The following is a 21,590-nucleotide window of genomic DNA, read 5'->3' on the forward strand; positions in this document are numbered from 1 at the left end:
GTGTAGTTGATTTTTGTGTTGATGCACTGAATTATCATGATGTGGACAGCTGTCTCCTTGGCAATTTTATGTAACGTGAATCTCTTTTCTCCCTTTGCTTTCAACTGCTTTGGCTCTGTGAGAAGATCTCTGATTGCAAGATGCCTGTCACAGCATGCTCTCTATGAGAAACAAACACTACTCTGAAATGCTCCTTAAAGGCCTCACTGTATTTGCCTCATCTTAGCTCAAAGATAGAAAATCTCCTGCTGCTTGCAGCGAGATTTTGTGAGTTGGCTTTCTTGTTACAAAGGCAGACACTTTCACATAAACCAAGTGCACTCATTAAGTTTATTGGGCAGTTAAGTGTTAATGTTAGAGCCCTCCTAACTATTATAATAGCTGATTCCAGTAGAAAAGTAAGTCATAGTAATGTCAGAGCTCTTTCCTTAGTCCTTTCTTTTATTGTGCCAGTTACAGGATGACAGAATATCATTTCTGAAGCTGTGACACAAATCTGGCAAGCCACTCCATTCTGACACAAATTAAGGGCCAGAAATCACACAATGATTCTGACACAAATTCCCTCCACAGAAATGCCTTCACTCTATCAAACAATCAGAAGAGTATAGGAAAATAAAAAAGGGAAAACAAAAAAAGAGAAAAGAACTGTCCTTTTCCAGCTCCAGAACACTTCACAGCATTGCACTTCTGAAATCAGTCTGTAGATTAGTAGAGTCATATAAAAGCATAACAATGAATTGAAGAGAAAGTACCTTAGTTAGATTTTTGGGAAAATGCTATCTTGCAATTACGAATTCTCAAACAGAAAACTAGATATTTTGATATGCAACCTGATATCCAACTGTTCCTCTCCTTTAGAACATACAAATCATAATTTAATCAGCTAAACTAATTATCATACAACTCAGATACCACATAGAGACATATCTAAATGCCTTTCCATTCACAGGACTCAGCAAAGAATTGTAAAGGATGAGCTTTATTTGCAGATCTCTGGCACGGATCTTTTTCACAATGATGTGAATACATTCCCGTATGGAGGCAGGTCAGAGTGATGATATGCTGACAGTCAGTGGGGCCTGTAGAAAGAGATGCTTGCAATCTTCCCAAAAAAGAGAATTAACAAGCTAATTTTAAAGACAGATGTATAGGAGCTCCACCCCCAACAGAATATGTAATCAGTGATATTTGATTCCCAGTGAAAAAAATTAGCATGTGAATAAAGAGGAGCTTTGATATCAATTGTATTATGATAACAGTTTTTGCTTTTCAAAGTGCTTTCTCTCACCAACCCAATCTCCCTTCACTGCCACTGTTTTTCTTCATGTGTAACACTACTGAAGAGTGGCAGAGGTGTTCTTTCATTTTCCAAGCTGTTCTTCAGTGTGTGATTGGTATGAGACTCAAGTACAGACTTTTTCTTCGTAAGAGAAACATTTGCTTTCTGTTAAAGTATTAGGTGAGTGAGGGATGGATTTTATAACATTTCATCCCAAAGAGGACACATCTTCTGGGACATTTTTGGGCCGTCAATCAAGATAACCAGACAAAAGAACAACTACTGAAATAGTGCCATTGTTCTTCCTGATATGTCAAGGAAGCAGAGTTTTTCTGCGTAAGAGGAATTCAAGCACAGTAGACAAGGCAGAATTAGATCCAAATCCTTAAATGTGGAAGGAGCATTTCAAATGGATCACTTGTTGTTTCCAAAGACTATCTAGAGAGGATTTTAATTTGAGGACCTAAGGCTTTAAGCAGAGCTTTAGAATGTTTCTGAAGAAGCATTGCAGCACTGCTGTTTGAAAGCAGGACATGTCAGAAAAAAAATTTAAAAGCACAAAGCAGAAAAAGAGGGAAGATGCTGTGAGCTCCTGTTCTATCTATCGCATCTAAATCGCTTGATTTAGGCTGCAACAGTTAAGATCGCAGACAAGAAACACAAATAACACAATTTTTAAATAAAATCAGCAAATCAGCGTTAGTAATGTGCACAGATTCAGGTGAACATTTGCCAGACACTTTACATGGTAAGGTTAAACCAACTTCCTACTGCAAGAATCTGAGAGAAACAGCTGATCTGACAGACAGGTGACTGCATATCAAACCAGCATGATGCTGGCCCACCATGGCACTGCACAGCACTGTTAGTGCATGCTAACATCTCCACGTTCAGAGAACACTCCTGCCAGTCCACAACATGATGAGTTACCCAATCCACACCATTATTAACAGTGTGATTAGGTTTAGGGGATCTAGTACAAAACAAGCTACCTACCTAATTTCACAGGATGAAATAAGAAAAAATAAAATTGATATGCACTTAGAAGTGTTGCTAGTATAGCATATGTTGTTTGTATAGATCAGCACCACTTATATTATGAAAGTATTAGAGATCATTTTTACTGCAACTATACCATAAAAATCAGTGTAGCAGCTGCATTGTGCTCGGAGCCACACAAATACACAGCAAAAGCGCTGCCTGTAATACAGCGAGTTTACATGGATATGTACAAATAACCAAGAGAGCATGCAAGCAGGATGAAAGTTATGAAAAGAACACGTGAGAGATCAGCATCTGGCTGAAATTATTTTGAAATTGAGAATATACACAGCTCCAAAACCAACTGTGAACAATTAGAATGTCACTTGGTTTCATAATATAAGTATAGAATAACATTTTATTCTGAGTAAAACAATCCATTAAAAAAAAAAAATCTTGCAAAATCACTCAAAAATTGTCACCATAAATATTTGGTTTATGTCTCTCCAGCTTAACTCAGACATTTATTTCATCTTTCAGAATGTGTATAACAATAGTGGCCAGGAGACTTCAAGAAAAATTGGCATTATCACACCAGGATCAACAGTACGTAGACTGCCAACAGCCCTATGTTCCCTTGATGCAGGGCTTGCACAAGTACTTCTCTTGACCTTAACGTAGAAAGGTTAAGGTTTACTAAGCAACCAGAAAATAAAAGCATGACAATGCAGATTAGATAACCTCAAAAAAATATGAAAACAGCAGTTTGTTAAAAACATGCTGCTTTTCCAGCAGGCAAAAAGAACTTTGAAGAGTAAAGACAAGTTATCTCACTCATTCAGCAATGAGAGTATACCTGAGCTTTCAGAAACAAAATTCTGTTTTTAGTTTGTAACCAAAATTCCACTTAGAGAAAATATATCAATGGATGTTCATCCAGGACCACATCTCTACACAATGACAACAATCACTAGATTGACTGAATTGATGAGATTTGTCTCAGCAAATACTGCAACTTCAAGAGTGCAGTCAATTGCAAATCTTCTTTCTTCCTCTTAATTTTTAAGGCACATTAGTAGTTGTAATCAAGTAATAAAATAACATACTTCAAACACAATTATAAATGTGCATTTTTTTTCCATATGGTTTAAGTAATTTAAAGTGTAAAAAAAAGGATTTTTTTTTTATTTTTCTATTTTTAAAACAAGAACTAAACACTAACAAATGTCTTAACACTTCATATAGCCAAATGCTCCTCTTGGTGCTACTGATCACTTTAAACTGAAAAAAAGAAAGGAAATCAGATTGCATCACTGTAGTCTCAAAAAAAAAAAAAAAAAAAAGCAGTGAAAGTATCAGACAAAATAAGACTGACAGAAAGACATGAAATGAATTGTCTCATGTAACTGAGAAACACAGATGTCATATTAAGCTTATTTTACTGTATGGGTGGCCCAGGAAAAATTGGAAGTAAAGGCAAGCTTATCAAAAGAAGACCACTTCTTCCCTCTGATGGAGCACTCACTCGAGCTGGGTGACATGGAAGTCCCTGTGACTGTTGTTGTCACTTGGCACTTGTGCCAGGTCTTCACTTGTCATTTTCAAACACAGTGGACAAGATAAGGGATTGCTTTGCTCACAGAGATCTGCTTCTCTGTGATAAACTTCTATCTCATCCATAACTAGATTTAAGATAGGTAGGATACACTCATCTTCAAAGCTGTCACCAGAAGGGAACTCTATCAATGGCTTCAGCTTTCATACATGACAGATAAACTTTCCATTTTAACCAGTGCCCTTTGTGACTTTTCAGGCTATCATAACCATCAAACGCCTAATATACTCCCAGATGCAGGGTGCTCCAAATTAGATTCCACTAACCCAGTCAAGCTTCAGGGCCTCTATTTACTGCAAATGTGACAGCTAATCAGATTTAAGAAGAGTTTGAAAAAGTAGAGGGAAGAAATTTCCCTACCCACCTCTGTCCTGCCAGGCTGCCTGCCACAGCAATGTATTTTAAAACTTTTATAAACCTCAAACAGAAAAAAATTTATAGACTTACCCATTACCATGTCAGCTTGAGTGATAACATAAATATGTATTATAGAATGTCTGCCACTACATCACTATTTACAGATGTCAGAGTTCATTTATTATTAAAATAGAAAAAACAAAAAACCAACAATACAAAACCAAATGTTTTAAAGTCTTCTTTATTATTTCACAAGAAATGACTGATTTCTAAACTGTAAGGTGGAGCTATTCTTTCTAATCCTTTTATGCTGACTTCTATCATAAATGCTATTAGATGCCATTCACAAACACAGCATTACTGCCTGGACTACTTCTTCCCAGTGTGTAGTGTAAAAGATCAACAGAGTGCTGGTGAGGCCGTAAAGAGAACAACTGCATGATTCTGCATGAAAGAAAACACCACATCCAGGAAAATGTGCATTTTATCTTCCTTATCTTCCCAAAGTAGAAAACGTATATTAAGGTTTTCTTCATAGTCAGATATCAATAAAACATCCATAACTATTTTTAAAGAAAATTTATATAGAGTGCTCCTTATTTACTGGAATGAAAAGATTTTTTTTAAAAAAATCACTATCTGCATTTATAGTGCTGTTGTCCTCTGTGTGTTAGTTAGAGCTGCAGGATATTTTGCAATTGTAATTTTTATTTCATTCACTTTGTCCATTTCCTCCCCTTTGCACTAGCTGCTTCAATGATACTTAAGTCAGGCACTCAGTGATCAAATTACCAAGTTGTAGAATTATTTCTGAATATGCAGTCTCTAGGTACAAGTAAAAGTCCAAGTAAAAGAAAACTCCAGATCCATTTCCTCCACACAGTCTTCCAGTCACTCTGCCCCAAGCCTGTAGTGTTGCATGGGGTTGTTGTAGCCACAGTGCAGGACTTGGCACTTGGTCTTGTTGAACTTCATCCCATTGGCCTCAGCACAATGATCCAGACCCCTCTGTAAGGCCTTCCTACCCCCAGACATATTGACACTTCCTACCAGCTTGGTGTCATCTGCAAACTTACTAAAGGTGCACACAGTATCCTCATCCAGGTCATCAATAAATCAATTGAATGAGACAGGTTCTAATAGCAAACCCTGGCAAACACCACATGTGATCAGGTGTTGGCTTACTTCATTATATGTGATTATGATTAGATAGAGATTTTATGAACAAACTGCCAAAACATCTGGAAAATATACACAGTTGTCAGCCTCAGACATTTAGTACCTTCAAAGATATGCCAAAATTATATGAAGGTGCACTTCACTTTAAAATGTAAATGCTGAGTACATCCTGATTTTGATCTCTGCTCATTTCCCATCTTTTAAATCAAATGCTCGCCAGATGACCACCCAATTGGCTGACATGCACCTGATTCATGGTGGTGCTCTCAGGAGGTCATCAGAAAGGTAGGCATTTCAAAAGAGTGGTGCAGAGAATTAGTCAGCCACTACATACTCCCATCTACATACAAGCTAATTTGATTAAAGGTAGAGGATCAAACTCTGTTGCCTCAGAATGATTAATTACCTCAGCACTTTCAGAATTAATTATTAGTACACAGCCACAGGGATAGGAAAACCCAATATAGCATAAGTAGAGGCACCCAGCGGGCAGATTTACTACACTGGGATCTATTTTAGCCCAGAATTTATTATCCTTAACTAATGACAGTGTCTTACTGACAGTGTCTTACTATTTTTCTCAAATTACAGTTAAGTGCTACAGTGAGTTTACAGTTTAGCAGTGATGGAATTAAAATACTCTTAGATTTCATCCTTACTGTGAAATGAAAAGCACATGAAAGCAACAACCCCCCCCCAACTAATATAATAAAATTATGTCAGTTTTTAAGCAGGGAACAAAATGCTTAAAATGCTGAAATTTTATTTTTTTTCTTGTGTCTCAGGACAAGATCCCAAATCCAACTGCCAGAGCAAAGTTACTCATGATGCTCAAAGAGCATATTTCAGCAACTTCAGTGTTTCTGATTATCAGACAAGTCAGTATAGCCAAAAACGCTGCCATTTTCACCAGGGATAGAAAGCTTCCTATCATCAGCTGTCTGCCAGCAGCAGCGCTGGCCCCATCTTCATAACAACATCAGGGAGATTTACTGGATCATGCACATCATTATGAAGGCTAACTTCCCACAGGGCCACCAGCTTGGCTCAAACAGCCTGTGTGGTCACCAGCAGCACACTGTGGTTTGCAGCCAGGAGCTGGAAGCAGAGTAGAGCTGAACTGAGATGGCCAACATTTGCTGACAACTTCTATACTGTGAACAAAGAGAACCTCCTGGATAACAGGATACATTTGCTGCAGTTACACAGGGCATTCTGTTTGCTCCTCTCATAAATTTATCAAGCTCCTGTTTGAATCCACTTAGTGTTCTCTTTCTCTGTTTCTCTGCTTACTGTTCTCAAATATGAAATCTCAAAATGTCTGACCTATCCTGGCTTACTGACAGCGCCATTTGTCCATAGAGCCAACAGGTACTTTATTCTGCCACCACAATCTCTCTTTCCCCATTCTCTATTATTTGAGAACAGTCCTGGTTCTCAGCCACATTTTACTCTGCCGTTTAAACAAACTAATATTAATTTCTTTTTCTGTGTCTAGACATTCCATTCCCTTGTTACTACTAAATCATTCTTTATACCTGTTTCTCAAGTGAGTTCTCCTTTATTCAACTTGGAAAGGAATTCTGTTTATTATACTCCAGTTGTGGTATCATCATTGCCTTGGTTGGTTTTATTTTTTGTTTTTCACTTTTGCTTTCTTTTTGTTGTATTAGGAATAAACTGGGATTTTTTTTTTTTTCCCCACAGTGCATTTGGCACTAGTGATTTATAGTTTATCTTTGTCATACCCTGTTGTTTTTATCATTTTCAGCTGGAGATTTATACATTAGTTACATACACCAGCTCCTATGAGAAAGACTTTCAACTACTAGTCTTCATCCCACTGCTATTACTCCAAATCCTTAGCAAAAGCCAGTTCTTATATCATATACACCTCCTTCTCCAAATTTTTAGTGATGCCTGGCTTTGAAATAGTAGAATATTTCATTGATATGTTCCCATCTTTTAATGACAATTTCATTAACAAGGAATGAACATTTTTCAAATCTTGCATTAATGTCTTTCCCTTAATTACTAATGCTCTACCTTAATGTCATAATAATAGTTATTAGGTCTAAAATCTATATAGATTAAATCTACATTTGTTCCAATATGGAAAGGGTAAGTGAAATTAGATAACAGAGCTAATCTAGTACCATACTGGGAGATTTATGATACCATTTAGTCTCTTCTGTTTATGCATAGCTTGATTTCTTTCTTGCAAACATGTTTCAATGAAGAAGCCATATCATGTCACCACTTGCTCAGGAGCACAGATTTTTCTTGAAGCATTGTCTCTTGGAATTCCAGAAAAATCAGTACAACACTATCAGTTTTGACACCCTGGTAGAAATACAATCTCTCCACCACATGAAGGCACTGAATCTGCTTTGAACTTTTAGTTCCATTATCATAATTCTTCATCAGCCGCTTACCTCAACAAAAATCACCTCACCTCATCAACCTCTACAAAAATTAAAGCAAGGTAAAATGCTTCTTGTATTTTGGAGGAAAAAAAAAAACTATGTCATCTTTAATAATCAACATACATTTCTGCTGCAGACCTCATTTGTATGTGGCTAAATAACCATAGATTTCCACTGTTAAGAATTAAGACTGATTCTCTTGAACTTTGTTGATGATTTAAAGCCAGGATAAGCTTTGTCCCAGCTTTTCATTCAGCCTTGTTTGCTGGCCACATGTAAGGCCCCATGTAGCAAATGTGACTGAAGAACTGATCTGCTTAAAAAATATTTTTTTCTGCACAAAATCAAGTTGAACTCAGTCTAATTCTTCTATCCAGTTTGCCAAACAGGTATACACGTGCTTTGGCTACCACAAGAGAAGGTGCATCAGTTTGTCTTTTGACCATTCCCTCCTTAGCTCTACATCAGGTCAGAATTGTTTTCATTTTTTCCACTACTGACTAAATTTGCCACACATGCATTGATGATTGAAACAAACCTCAGTCTGAACAATTTCACAGACTGGTACACAAAATATTGCTAATGCTCTTACCTTGTAAAAGTATGTCAACTTTCAGTAGTGTACAGAATATAAATATGTCACAGGTCTTCCTTTTATCTCTTGGTTAAATTTATGAAAGCAGATAAGAGATATCCATTTACACATCCATGTTTTTCTGCCACTAGTTGCTGCCATTAATATAAGCAAGAAACACACAAAAAAAGGACTAAAAACTACACTTCACATACTGTAAGCATCATGTTATATAGTGGCAATTAAATTGATACAAAAAGATGCAAGTTAGAAAGGCAAAAAAATCTTCATGAAAAAGAAATGCTAATTAAACTGTGATTTCAAGTCTGAAACTAAGCTATCAGATAATTAGACAGGTGATTAAACTTTCTTCAGTTTTCACACTTGAAGAGATACCAGGTGCCTGTACAGTGATGTGTCAATGAGATTCAGATGTATTGGTTTTAGGCCAACGATTTAGAAGAGTTGTGAACCCTATTTCTCCTGAAATTGCAACACACTGGCAAATCCAAAACCCAAGCCTCTTCTTATATAGCCAGACAGGATCCACATTCCTCTGCTAACAATTCCCACGCACCCCACTGTATGCATGAGATGACCCAAATGCTGATTCTATGTATGTTCTACATATCAGAAATAAGAGTTACAAAGAATAAAAGGAAGAAGGAGCTGGAAAGGAAGTTTAGATCATGTGCATGCATAGAAAAGACATCAAACAATACACATGTGAAACTTGCTTTCTTCTGGGATATATATGTAGCCTCTTAGACTTTCGTTTTGTGAAAAATACAGCTTGACTGACTAGAACATTCTTATGGGTATATTACATCCTCAAATATGTGAGCAGAAACAGAAGCAAAAACTTCACAACTTCTGCTTGTTCTTGTCAGTTGCCTCTCAACTCAGAAAAAAAATATTCTGGCATTACTTCAGGAATCATAATTTTGCAAAGTTTTTAAAGTCTTAACATTAGGATCTGCAATTAATAGTTACTGAACTAGAAGTAAAACAGAGAGGTTATCGTTCATGCAGACAAATCCCTCAGATTCTGGTCTCAAGTAGCACACAACAAGGACAGCAGCATGATTTCCAAAAGCCAGGATGACTTTGTCAGAGGCAACTCTGAGTCAGAGGTAATGCTCTCTGTTGGATGTTGTGTTTGCCACTGCTGAGATACACTTCACAGAGCTATTTCAACCTCACTGGACTTACTAATTCATCCTTCAAAATATAATAAAGCAGATGTAATACACGTTTTGGGTCAAGTTTTGCCCAGAACACATGTATTTCCAAATCACTTACTAGATCTCTAACAAGGCCTTAGAGGCTTCCATACTTACAGGTGTCTTTTCATCAACAGCATAGTTCAATTTAATCTAGATAAAGAGCCCCTGGATAATTAGCAGTTTCCTGAAGTGCACTAGAGTTTCTATTAGGTCAAGTCGGAGAAAGCAACACTGGTCTCTGACTAGTCTCTTGCAAACCTTGATTTTTCCTGTTTTCCATGTCACAAAAAGCCTGTGATAACAGCTGAATTAAGTCACATGGCAGAGAACTTTGAGATATCTACCACATACCACAGTCGCTCTCAAAAGAGAAATCAAAAAACCCTTATTTCTAAAGACTGTAGTGCCATCCAGAAGTTCTTCCTTCTGGAAGCGAACTAGTGTGTGCAGAAATGTTGGATATGAAACCATAGAAGACAGCATAAACTCTCTCACAACAGTGTTTTCAACGGCAAAGGCAACAGTGTTAACATCTTCAGAAAGTGCCTATGTGTACAGCATCTCAGATTTACAGAAATACCAGGCAATCTATAAACTCTTTACAGCTCAAAACCGTTTCTTTTCAAGTGGGCAAACTTACTCTGCATTGTTAGAAATACAGGCCTTTCTGGCTATGTTCAGATCAACATTCAGTTTTGATCAGTGCCTAAAAGGAAGCCCTCTTCTGCTATTCAAGTGATTTAATGACCAACATGACCAGAGTTTGTCACTTACTGGACTCAGGGTCTGAGTTTCCGTCTCCTTCTGTCCGGCTGTTGGGTGATGCTTGCTCATAGTACTCCTCCTGCGGGAAGCCGAGGGGCAGCGGGTGCGATGTGCTGGCACCACTGCTGGGCTCATGGTCTCCAAGTCCACTGTCACTGCAGCTTTCCTGGGAGCCATCTGGTAGGTGAAACGTGACACGGCGCTGAGGCTACGAGGAAGGAAGAAAATTATATGGTTTCCGCTACAGTATCAGTAATTGCTTAATGCAACCAATTTAGGAAATGTATTATTTCAGTTATCTGCTGAAGACGCATTATCTACAGTTCTGCACAATTTCAGGCTTTTGTGAACAGGCAGCCTGCTTCACCTGACAGCACTGTATTTTTTTTCCTACTTTTCTAAAAAGTAAGCCCTGATGCAAAATGAAAGACACCAAACACTAAGGAGATTCTGTCAGACTTCACAAGTCTTTGGATGCCTTTTGTATATTGACTTGGAGATTTCAATCAGTTTTTGAGGCTCAATTTATTTCACCGCTCAGTTTTCTAGTTTTCAGAAAACATTTTCTTTAGGCCCAAAAGCGTGAAGCAGCTTTTAATGGGAAAGAAATGTGACACACTACTAATGTTGTTGTATTCTTCCAAGCCAGAGAAAGAACAAACAATAACATGTCTTATGTATTGAAAACAATTTTAATAGATTTTACACATCCATTAAATTAATGAATTGAAAGAATTAATGAATTGAAAGCAGATTCCACTACTCTGCTTCAGACATTTCATTACAACCCCTTTGATTTCCATTATACCATAGATCTGCATCACAACAGTAAAAGACTGGAAGCTGGGAAACAGAGGAAGGAGCACAGATAATGACTTGAAGGAAGGGCCAGGAGAGTAAAAGACTTAACGCATCAGGCACAGGACATTTTCATTCTTACTGAAATGTAAATCTACCACTGTATTGAAAGAAAATGCAGAAGCAAAAAATAACCAAATCCGCTAGGAGTATCTTGAAAACTCGCAATGTTAACATTAAAAAAGAAAACCACAAAAATAACTGAACAGCAATCTGAAATGCTCTTAATAAAAACTTTATTTCAAAGACAAATAATCAAAATTCCATCTGAAAGGGAATGCAAAACTGTCCAATTCCAGAATTGCTGAAGATAGTATTTTTCATGCTATGATAAAAAAAAGTATACACTACGCTGAGGTATTTGGTCACTTGTAGGTCACAGAGTTGAATGCAATGAAGTATACGAAATTTTTGCTACAAAATTCCTCTTTTTCTTCAAAATGTCTTGCACTGTGGCAATACTATGTATGCCACACGACAGCTGCTGCACAGCACAGCCAAGATCAACTTCACTTATGTAATTCCTGACAGATGCGAGTCAAAACTGTTCTTAGAAGTTACCAATAAGAAATTCATTGCTTTCCCAGAAAACTGGTTTGAGTGCTTCACCATTACTAATAGATAGGTTTTCTTCTAATGTCAAATCTGACTCTTTCCTGTTACAAAATAAATCACTGCTTCTGTCTCATTCATCATGCTCTGCTTATCCCCACTCATCTTTCTGGTATTTGGCACATTAGTCTATTTCAGATCATATTATTTCAGTCTGTCCTGTGTTTTCTGATATTTCTTACTGCTCTCCCTTACACACATACTCACACGATTCCTTGTGTACCGCTTAAAACTTGTTACAGAGATTCAGTGGATCTCTTCAAAGCGCATAGAAGAGATGAAGGATTATTTCACATCTCCACCAGGTTCCACTGCCTTTGTCTTTTAAGAATACATTTTCCTTGCCAACTGGTAACTCTGTCCTAAGTTAGGGTGAGGGCTCGGGTTAGAATCCAGCTCCATCTCTAATGGTCTTTTGCCAATTGTCTCCTTTCTTGTGTACCACTGATTAATGCAATGTAGATCAGCACTTTGCATTCATTCTTTCTGGCATTGTGTTCTTTCAGATGATTTCTCTGTCAATCATGTACACTGTATGTTCCAGTCCTGCTTTCTGAAGCAGTTCTGTACACTTACCAAATTTCTAGTGCTAGATTTTTCCTCATTTGGCAGCTGAGGGAACCTGGAACAGATCAAGCCAAGAAATCTGGAAACCTGAGCACAGAACAATTCTTCATCGCACAGGATGGAAAGGGGTGGAAAGATCACTCCGGGGCCCATAGAAGTATCAGAATCCACTCTAAATAAATTGGTGTCATCAGAATAATAATATTTAACTCTTTGGAAATAACTAATTAATATATAGCTTATGAAAGTTTATAACTCATACAATTTATAAGAAAAGAATAACATGCTATTCTACTTCTTAACTGGCAACTGCCTCTCAGAGCCCTGTTCACACCAGCAATCTCCTCCTACTAAAAAACTAAAGTTTCGTGGAGTTGATACAGGAAAAAGATCCCTGCAATGATACAGATTTACCCCTGCACACAAAACTTCACCTGCCCTTACATACATGCAAGTCCATTGCATTATATCAGTTCCACTGCATGTGAAACTGATCATACAGTTGCTTTTGCCTTAGATGAATCTGCTGTTCACCATATCTACGAGAAATCCAAATGTCTCTAAAATTACCACAAAAACCTACAGAACTGTAAATATTTAGTTGTATAAATTGAGATGTCAGTTGTAAGAAAGATGAAAAGCAGATGATGCAAAATTAACCAGAATGAGCTAAAAGCTCACCACGTACGATTTGACAGTGTCCCTGCTTCTGTCTCACCTGACAACATGAAGACAGGGCAGAGCACTTCTGAAAAATTTATCAAGATGAAAAGAACATTTGTTTCTCTACCTAAGTGTTGCTATACTCTTAATTCATGCTGATATCAGACAATGATCTGGAACAGGTCATTCTAATAAAACTTTGCCAAAAGCTGGGACTTATCTTCTGTCACATTTATTTTGGAAATTTTCTCCTTGAGGCATTAAAATTTCAATTGATAAGATTATAAAATATCCTCAGCCTCCAGCTGCTTTTCTATTTATTTCTAAAGGGAGTTAACACCAATAGCAATAGAATAATGAGGATTATGGTTTATTTTATTTATTTGAATGACAGTTCTCTATTTTTTTCCAAAAGGGACAAATATGAGCAAAACCTTTATGTATTCTTACTGCATTTTAAAAATGCTGAGAAACTTGTAATACTATCTGACCAACTAGTTAAAAAGAGGAAAAAAAAAATAAGAAAAAGTATCCAGAATTGTATGGTACATTAAACAGTATTAAATTATCTTTATTGTTCTGAGCACAAAATTCTGGTTCCAGGGATGTTATGAACCCAGTCACAAGTTCTGTCAGAAGTCTCATATGGCATCCCAAAATGAAATGCATTTAGTAAAAGCAGTCTGTGTCTGGAGGGATCAAATTATCTCAGAAAACCTCAAACCTTTTACTCTCATTATTGAAATTTATATGAAGACTGATCAAAGCCCCAAAACTATTATGGGTTCAATCTTTCACTACAATAATTAGGCTGTGGCAGAGGGAAGAATAAAAGATGAGTAAATAGCTTTGGATACTCTAAAGGGATGATTTCTGGAATTATACACCAGGGGTTAGCCAATTTATAATCAAAAACTGAAAAAAGGTAATAGAAAAAGCAGCAGATATCAACTGAAGAACATTAAACTATTAACCTTATTATCTTCATTCATTGAAGCAAATTAATATCCTTTTAAAAGGAGATCATAAAGAAAAAAATACTGTTTAGTTTATGTTGAATTAATTATTTTGATGATAATTCTAATTTAAAATATAATTTTTTTTTAGGAAATGTTCTAGGGTAGCAGGAAAACAAAAGGATTACTTCAACGTTTTTCTCCACTAATACGCAGCCAGTTATATACAAGTACTCAAAAAATTGTTTTTATATTAGAATCTATTTTTGCTATTAGTATTTATTTTCTCTATTACTTAGATCTTTTAAATGCTAGGAAAGTAGAAAATGGAAAACTTCAAGTAATCTGACAACTGCCTTCAGTTATGACCACAACTTCTTATAGTTCTTAAATAAAATTCCTCATCAAAAGGAAACTTCCAGCTCAAATCTTTATACACTATTGCATTTTGTTCCATAACTGCTATATTTTGTTCATATGCTTTAACTGAGTTACACCAATGCTCTCATCTTCCACTTGCAGAAGAGAGGCCATTCAACACTCATTAAAACCAATAATTGATGAAGAAAATGTTACAAACCTGGAACTTCACAAACTTCTGACAGAACATCAATGTGTATTTACTTTCAGAATCTAATCCTCCTTTTACCTAATACGTTTTCCAGTAACATTTAACAATTTTTTTTTTTTTGGCTTCTCAACGTAAGAAAGAACCGAAATAACAAATAAAACTGAAAATAACATTTAAAGCTTGTCAAACATTTTATTTTGCTTTTGAAAGGCAGTTATTGTATGCTAACTAGATGTCAAAATGAAAGCTGAAAGCATGCTTTTTAAAGTATAATACATGTCAGTCTTCAGTTTGACATGTGATTAAATAAGAATTACACACAAAAGTAACATTAAAGCCGGGCTGTTGCTAAGACTGAGGATTGGGGAAGTCTAAATTCTGATTTTTTTTTTTTTTTTTTGTATGTTCTTCACTTTCCAGGTTATCACCTTTGATATTGTTATATCGTATTTCTAATAGAAAAAGCCATATCAGTTACAATAACAGATTACGTAGATTTCTGTAACATTTCATATCACTTCTGACTGCTGACCCAACAGCATAGATCTCTCAGAGATATTGATCAGATGTTACTAGAATCATGAATTTGTTTTAAAAGCGATAGTATTGCTTACCTCCTACTTTCTTCATGTTTTCATTGGAATAGAGCAGAATTTATACATTCATACATGCACATAGAGCTAGAGTGCTATCTTCATTCTGTTAATTTCAGTTGTGCTTCAGATAAGTGTATTTTATCTATAGGTATAGATTTATGGAATAATAAGTGATGTTCAAATGAATTACTTGCTTTGGCACAATGCAAAAGTAGGCAGTCAAGGCTAAGCCACTAAGTTCAAGCAGAATGGGTTATTAAAGCTTTAGAGACCTAGAAGAAATCTCAAGAACTTGATTCAATTTCCATGCATGATTTTCTTCTATTCAGGTTTTCATTTAGAGATCAAAACTTTGTACAGCAATAGACATGCATAGAACTTCAAGTGAATGTTTATGATGGCCTGTGAAGAAGCTTGAAAACGTGCCCTCATTGTTTCTAACCAATAAATGGAGCTATTTTTAAACAGTGTTTCTCTGAAAAAGGGATTTATATCTACCTTTGGTTCTTCTTTTAGTTGAAAGTATACTGAAATCAGGAGAAAAACAGATACACATACAAACTAAGGCATGCTGAAGCATTGTCATTAAATATTCTACAACAATTAGTTGTCCATCAGTTCAGCTGTAGTTCATTCTAAAAATAAATCCAGGTTCTGCAGAATTTGTGCCTGCAGTACTGCTGGATGAGAATATTACCAAGAAGTTTATATGTGATACAGACCTGATGCACAATATTCACATACATATTTGTAGAAGATGAATTTGCTCTGCAACAGTTTAAAAAAAAAAAATAAAGAGAAAGAAAGAAAGAAGAAAAGAGGAAAAAAAAAAAAAGGTAAAAGTACATTCGCAGAGAGCAAGCAGCAATAGAAGTTTTGGAACCTCAGGAGGTTGAGACATATCTAGAATAAAGAGAAAGAAAGACATCCTCAATTTGTTCTGGAAAACAGCCACATATTTTTGATTCTGGAGGTTTTTAAACTACATTTCCAACAATTTTGACATCTTTCACAGTAGCCTTCAAAAGCCATGGGCACCCCTGTCACTCCTGGTCTCCAGGAGCAGCCAGCTTTTGCTGCACCCTGACACAGTAAAATAGCAGGCTTTCTGACACATCTCTCTAACAAGACTCAACACAGAAGTTCTCAAGAAAGCAATGGACCTTTTCTAAAAGGAGAAGAAAATAAATGCTTTGGCATATCTGGGCTAGATTGCTTCTCTAGAAGTAATGCTTTGAACATGGCACATTTTCCCTTTTTATCAACATTGCTACAATCTTCCTATGGTACAAGAACACGTAGCATTTCAGAGTGTTTTACCGACTGGAAAGTTATCTCAGCATGTTTATTACATTAGTATTTGTTATAGCAGTATGTCTATGATGTTTCATACCACTTATTTTATCAGCTAGAATGGAAAAGAAAAATAGTTCAAGTGGAAAGATAAAATTAGTGTATCATATATATTTTGTAGTTGTCAAAACAAACATGTTGCTCTTCCAGGAGAAAAAGAATGACAAGAAAGATACCCTTTCACTCCAAATGGGCTCTCAGAAAAATCAAGACTTACTAAGACAGAAGCGAAATCACTCTTTCTTCTGCTCTTTGCATCGATATTTCCTTGCAACACTTATCTTTGTGTCCTTCAGCAAATACCCATCAGCCACCTAGCTTGCTGGTTGTTATAAATGTATAGTGTTTTTGTCATCTGAGGTAATGCAAAGTATATTCTGATGGCAGTTATATTTAGCCCATCTTTGGGTGAAATAGTTAATGAAGTGGCAGGAAAATATAAAGAACATCTGCAGGCTGCAGTTGTTTTGTACTCTGGCATTTACGAATGGGAACTTTTATCAGCATTACATTCATTAAAATCCAGTGGTCCAGGATAATCTGTCCTGAATCAAGAAGTGATACCACTGAGAATAATTCAAGAATGGTTTTCAAGATCAAAATGTGCATCCAAAATCCAATTGCAAGATGAAAGTTTTACTCCTAATATAAGAAGTTATTCCATACATTGACATAAAGCAAAGCCTACCAGTCAAAAATTAATTTGTTTCAGTATTATCATTGTAAGTAGGATAGAAGCTATGGAATATATGCCAGAGTGAACACTTTGTTATTCCAAATGTCTAAAATACTCATTTTAATCTCAAGTTGTCTTAAGGAAAAGCATTACATTTTAATTGATTAAAGCCAGAAATCTCCCATTTCTATGGTTAAATGATCAGGTTGGAAATGAATAAGTTTTTAAATTGTTTACAGTAGAATATATGAAATATTCAAAATTACTAAAATGAGTTGAGCTACATTCTGTTAACATTCTTAAATGGATGTCTGAAATATGAATTTGTAAATTTATAACAGTTTATTCATTTAAAGTGCTGCATTGTATCACTGATTCTATTCTTTGCTCCTACAGAGCCATGTCTCTGCAATTGTCCTTTCAGGTAATCAGAATAAATAACTGTCTTTCAGCATTCACCACTTGCACGATTTCAGCAAAACAAAATATACAGACATTAGCCTTCCCCTGTTTCTTGAATCTTCCTAGTTCATTTCTACATTCACTGCAGCCATTCTTTGTGACTATTAAGATTACTCATCCTTCTTCAGGCAGCAAAATACACAATGCAGCATATGTTACTTTGCAGAAAGAAATAATGCAGCTCTGGGCAGGGAGAAGAGAGAGGTTCTGGCTGTAACCTGAGGAAAACCCTTTCTGCAGTGTTCACCCTCAGCCCAAGAGCATGCACCCCACCTGTACCTGTGGCTGCTATGCCTATAGCTGCTCCTGCTCAGCATCAGCCCTGCCTTCAGGCAAAAGGTTTGTCATCTTAAAACACAACCAAAATGTAGCTGTGGAAAGCAGCTGTAACTCTGGGCTTGGTTTTGTCAGGTTTGGGTCTGCCACCACAGACCTGGTTTAGTAATGCTCAGAGCTCTGGGTTCCTTTGATAGAAGATATTCTTATTGGCATGAGTAAGAAAACACAAACTAAAGCCCTAGTAATCTGTAAGAAAACAGAAGAGAAGTCCAGAGAAATAAATTAAAGCAAAAAACGTAACACCCCAAGTGGAAGTGGTAGAGTGCATGCACACAAGGACCGTGCAGATGTGGTGCATGGCCAACACCAGACTTTCCTCACAGGCCTGCTGCGCAGAGCGGCAGCACTGAGCGCACCGCTGTTTTACTTCAGCAAGCTAGTTCCAACCATTTACTGTATAATAACATTACTGGCATACTCATAAATCACACAATCCTAAGGAACGACGTCCAAAGAACTGAGAAATGGAGAAGGGTCCAGAGCAGGAGGACAAGGGCACAACAGTGAATGCCATTTCTAGCAACTTCTTGAATGAATGCAGTGGCTACTATATGCTCGTATGACACAACAAAAGATTAATACTTCTACCATCTTTACTTCAAAATTATTCATGTCACGTAAATCTTAGTAAGATCAAAGGTAAATAATCAGAGGTAAATAAATGCCCTACTCAACTTGCTACACTTGGAGTACCAACCTTAACCAGTCCATGATTCTGCAATGCTGTGAAAATACTCTCCACACAAGCCACACAGAACACATAGCTAATAAACCTACAATACTCTAAGAACTCTTACAGCATGGAGACAATCAAGAATGGTGAATGCCTGCTCTAGGAGACCCAAAAAAGTAGTGATTCTTCCTTGTAAAATAAAGTTCTTTAAAAACAGATGTAAGGCTTTGGGCCTACACTATGTTCTTACTGCTTAGGAGAAGGAAGCGAGATTGCTGAGAACAAAAAAGCACCTTTGAAAGAAAACAGCAAGAAAAGAGGACTTTTGGGGGGGAAAACTATTAGCATTAATATCAGCAGGGCTTACGTAAAAGTCATGTGGGCAACTGGTGAACGCAGGGGGCACGGGCATTTTCCACACGCATGCTCCACGCACGTGCAGACAAACTCCTGTATCAGTAACACTACTGATTACCCACGTGACTGCCTTGCTAGCTCACCCTGAAGCTATTACTATACAAGAAGTTGTCTGAATAAAGAAGTCATATTAATTCTACTCTAAGGTATTTCTTATTTTCATTGGCATACAGCATGGCATGCTTTGTGCAAAACAAAGTTGCACTTCACATATTTTCTAGGCAAAGTGTTTAAAAACAAATTTGCAGCACTAGTTATGTTTCTTTGCCTAATATTTTTAATGAATTTGACATCTGGTCTTTTTTTGTCAATACAGGTGGCATATTGCAATCAGAAGAAAGCTACTGTGTAAATATCCTGATCTGCAACTCACCCACTAAATGAGTAAGCAATGGAAAAAAATCCATAGCATGCAATTAGCGTTATCCTTTTGAATTTTCCTTTACTTCATTGAAGTCATTAATAACTTTTAGTAGGTAAAATTGAAGCTAGGAACCCTCCTACACCTTAGGTATATTATATTCTACCCTTGCACAAAATAAATTCTTTTGATGTACTGGAAGTCTTATTAATAGATCCACCAGAAAACAAGCATGTAAGCTGGCAGAGGCAATTGCAAGAGGTAAAATGAATGTAAATGACAGATGAAAGAAAATTTCCATTCCGTTCAGATCAATATAAACAAACGTGCTGCAACAACCACAGCATAAAGTGAATTCATCATACTTGTTTTTTGGATTATTTGTCCTGTTCCAAATGCACCCTCTTGTGTTCCTGAGCTACGTTCTTCCTTCACACAATTAACACTACATTAAGATGCACTCCTGCAGGGTCTTTTTTTCCTTATGTAGCTGAATTGAAGTTTTTCAGAACACTCAGATATGGGGTCGGGAGGATGGGGAGGGAGGTATAGAGAATAGCTTTCTGCTTCTCTGTACTGCGATTCAGAAAGCCTGTAATTGCAGCACTTAATAACTATCTAAATACTTACGCCAGAATTAATTACCCAGCTATTATGGCAGAAGTATGGATCATATATTGGGTATGATGGAGAGAATGTGTGATAGAACATTTTATTGTACTCACTGCATGCAGTAGGTGTGCAAGGTACTTAAACTATTTGAAGCAATAGGCTTCTCTACTTGGATTCTTCTCAGTATGATCACCAGCTATCTACAAAATCAGCCTTGCTCATTTCATACCTTTTATTGTTGCCTAATTAAACACTTTCAGGACACTCCATTTACCAGGGATTAATCATCACTATAAAATAAACCTTACTTTCTTTAAAGTCACATTGATGCTTGATAAAAAAAAAAAAAAAAAGGAACATAAATGCTTGTTGTTAAACAACTTCCACTGAAGCAGATTTTGAAATGTACAGCCAGAAAGCCAGAAGTCAAGGACTTTCATCAAGGTGAATTCCTCTGTCACTTGGCAGGTTTACATGGTACAGAGAAATCAAAAATATCTGTAACTACTGTTAAAGCTATTTGTTCACATTATTTAAAAATCCCTTTATACAGAAGCTGGACAAATACAGGAAGGTGTAATGGGGAGAGGAGTAATGGTTGTGGAACTGATGCTGTAGTCAACAAAGGTGTAGAAATAATATATGTAATGTATAACACATCTAAGCATTTCAACATATATAACAAACAAACAAACAAAAGAATAAAAAAATAAAAAACCCAACCCAGATAAACATGGCAATCATAAGGGGGAATTCAAAACCCCAGGAGATGAAGCTTCACTCAGAAAACTTGATTCAGGCCTTTATGCAAAATATTAACTATAGTTAACTTTGATTTTATTCACTATATTAAAAACAAAAACCAAAAAACCAATTCCCAACCCCAAAAGGTAATGCCTATCTAAGATTAAGCAGAATAATTTCATAAGGTGGAGGCAGTTTCATTGACTGAATAAACTTTGGCAGCATTGCTTTGGATTCACAGTAGTTTATCAGGAAATCAGAAATGCTGAAACACAACTTTTGCTCTAAGTTCAAAAGCCTTGTGCTGCGAAGACATCAGTAGCTGAAGCACATGCAGGCATATATTTACTGGAAAAAGTGTACAATCATATCTCAAAATAACACAATCAGAATTGAGCATGGGTTTCAGCCAGAGTTCACATAGGAAGGTGGCAAGATACTAAGTGCCATCACTAGCATTAAAACTGAACTGATCAAGTCCCTTCCAGCTATGTAGAGTCACCCTTTAGACTTTAATGTTTTTATGAAATAAACAAATCATCATTCATGACTAATACCAAGAGATCCTCATGATAGAGATCACACAACCGTGCAAGAAACTTTCTTAAGCTGGGGAGCTATAATTTCCTCTCATGTTATATGCCCTTGCATTGGCTCAATCTAAACCCAGCCAACAAATTCACTTTCTGTAATTGTTTACAACCCTGCCTCAAAAGATAAGCCCC

General features: G+C 36.5%; 1 protein-coding gene across 1 annotated transcript in view; it reads right to left on the reverse strand.

Annotated features, from left to right (window-relative positions):
- Nucleotides 1–10,359: 10,359 nt before the first annotated feature.
- LOC122183003 (protocadherin-11 X-linked-like) overlaps nt 10,360–21,590 on the reverse strand; it is a 113,973-nt gene continuing 102,742 nt past the window's right edge. The window contains exon 3 of the mRNA XM_042876711.1: nt 10,360–10,613. Coding sequence (XP_042732645.1) covers nt 10,407–10,613 — 207 coding nt within the window. The 3' untranslated portion in view covers nt 10,360–10,406. The remainder of the gene's footprint in view (nt 10,614–21,590) is intronic.

This window comes from Lagopus leucura, unplaced genomic scaffold, assembly GCF_019238085.1.
Source record: "Lagopus leucura isolate 7727_CA_CO unplaced genomic scaffold, USGS_WTPT01 Super-Scaffold_100016, whole genome shotgun sequence".
Classification (NCBI taxonomy): Eukaryota; Metazoa; Chordata; class Aves; order Galliformes; family Phasianidae; genus Lagopus; species Lagopus leucura.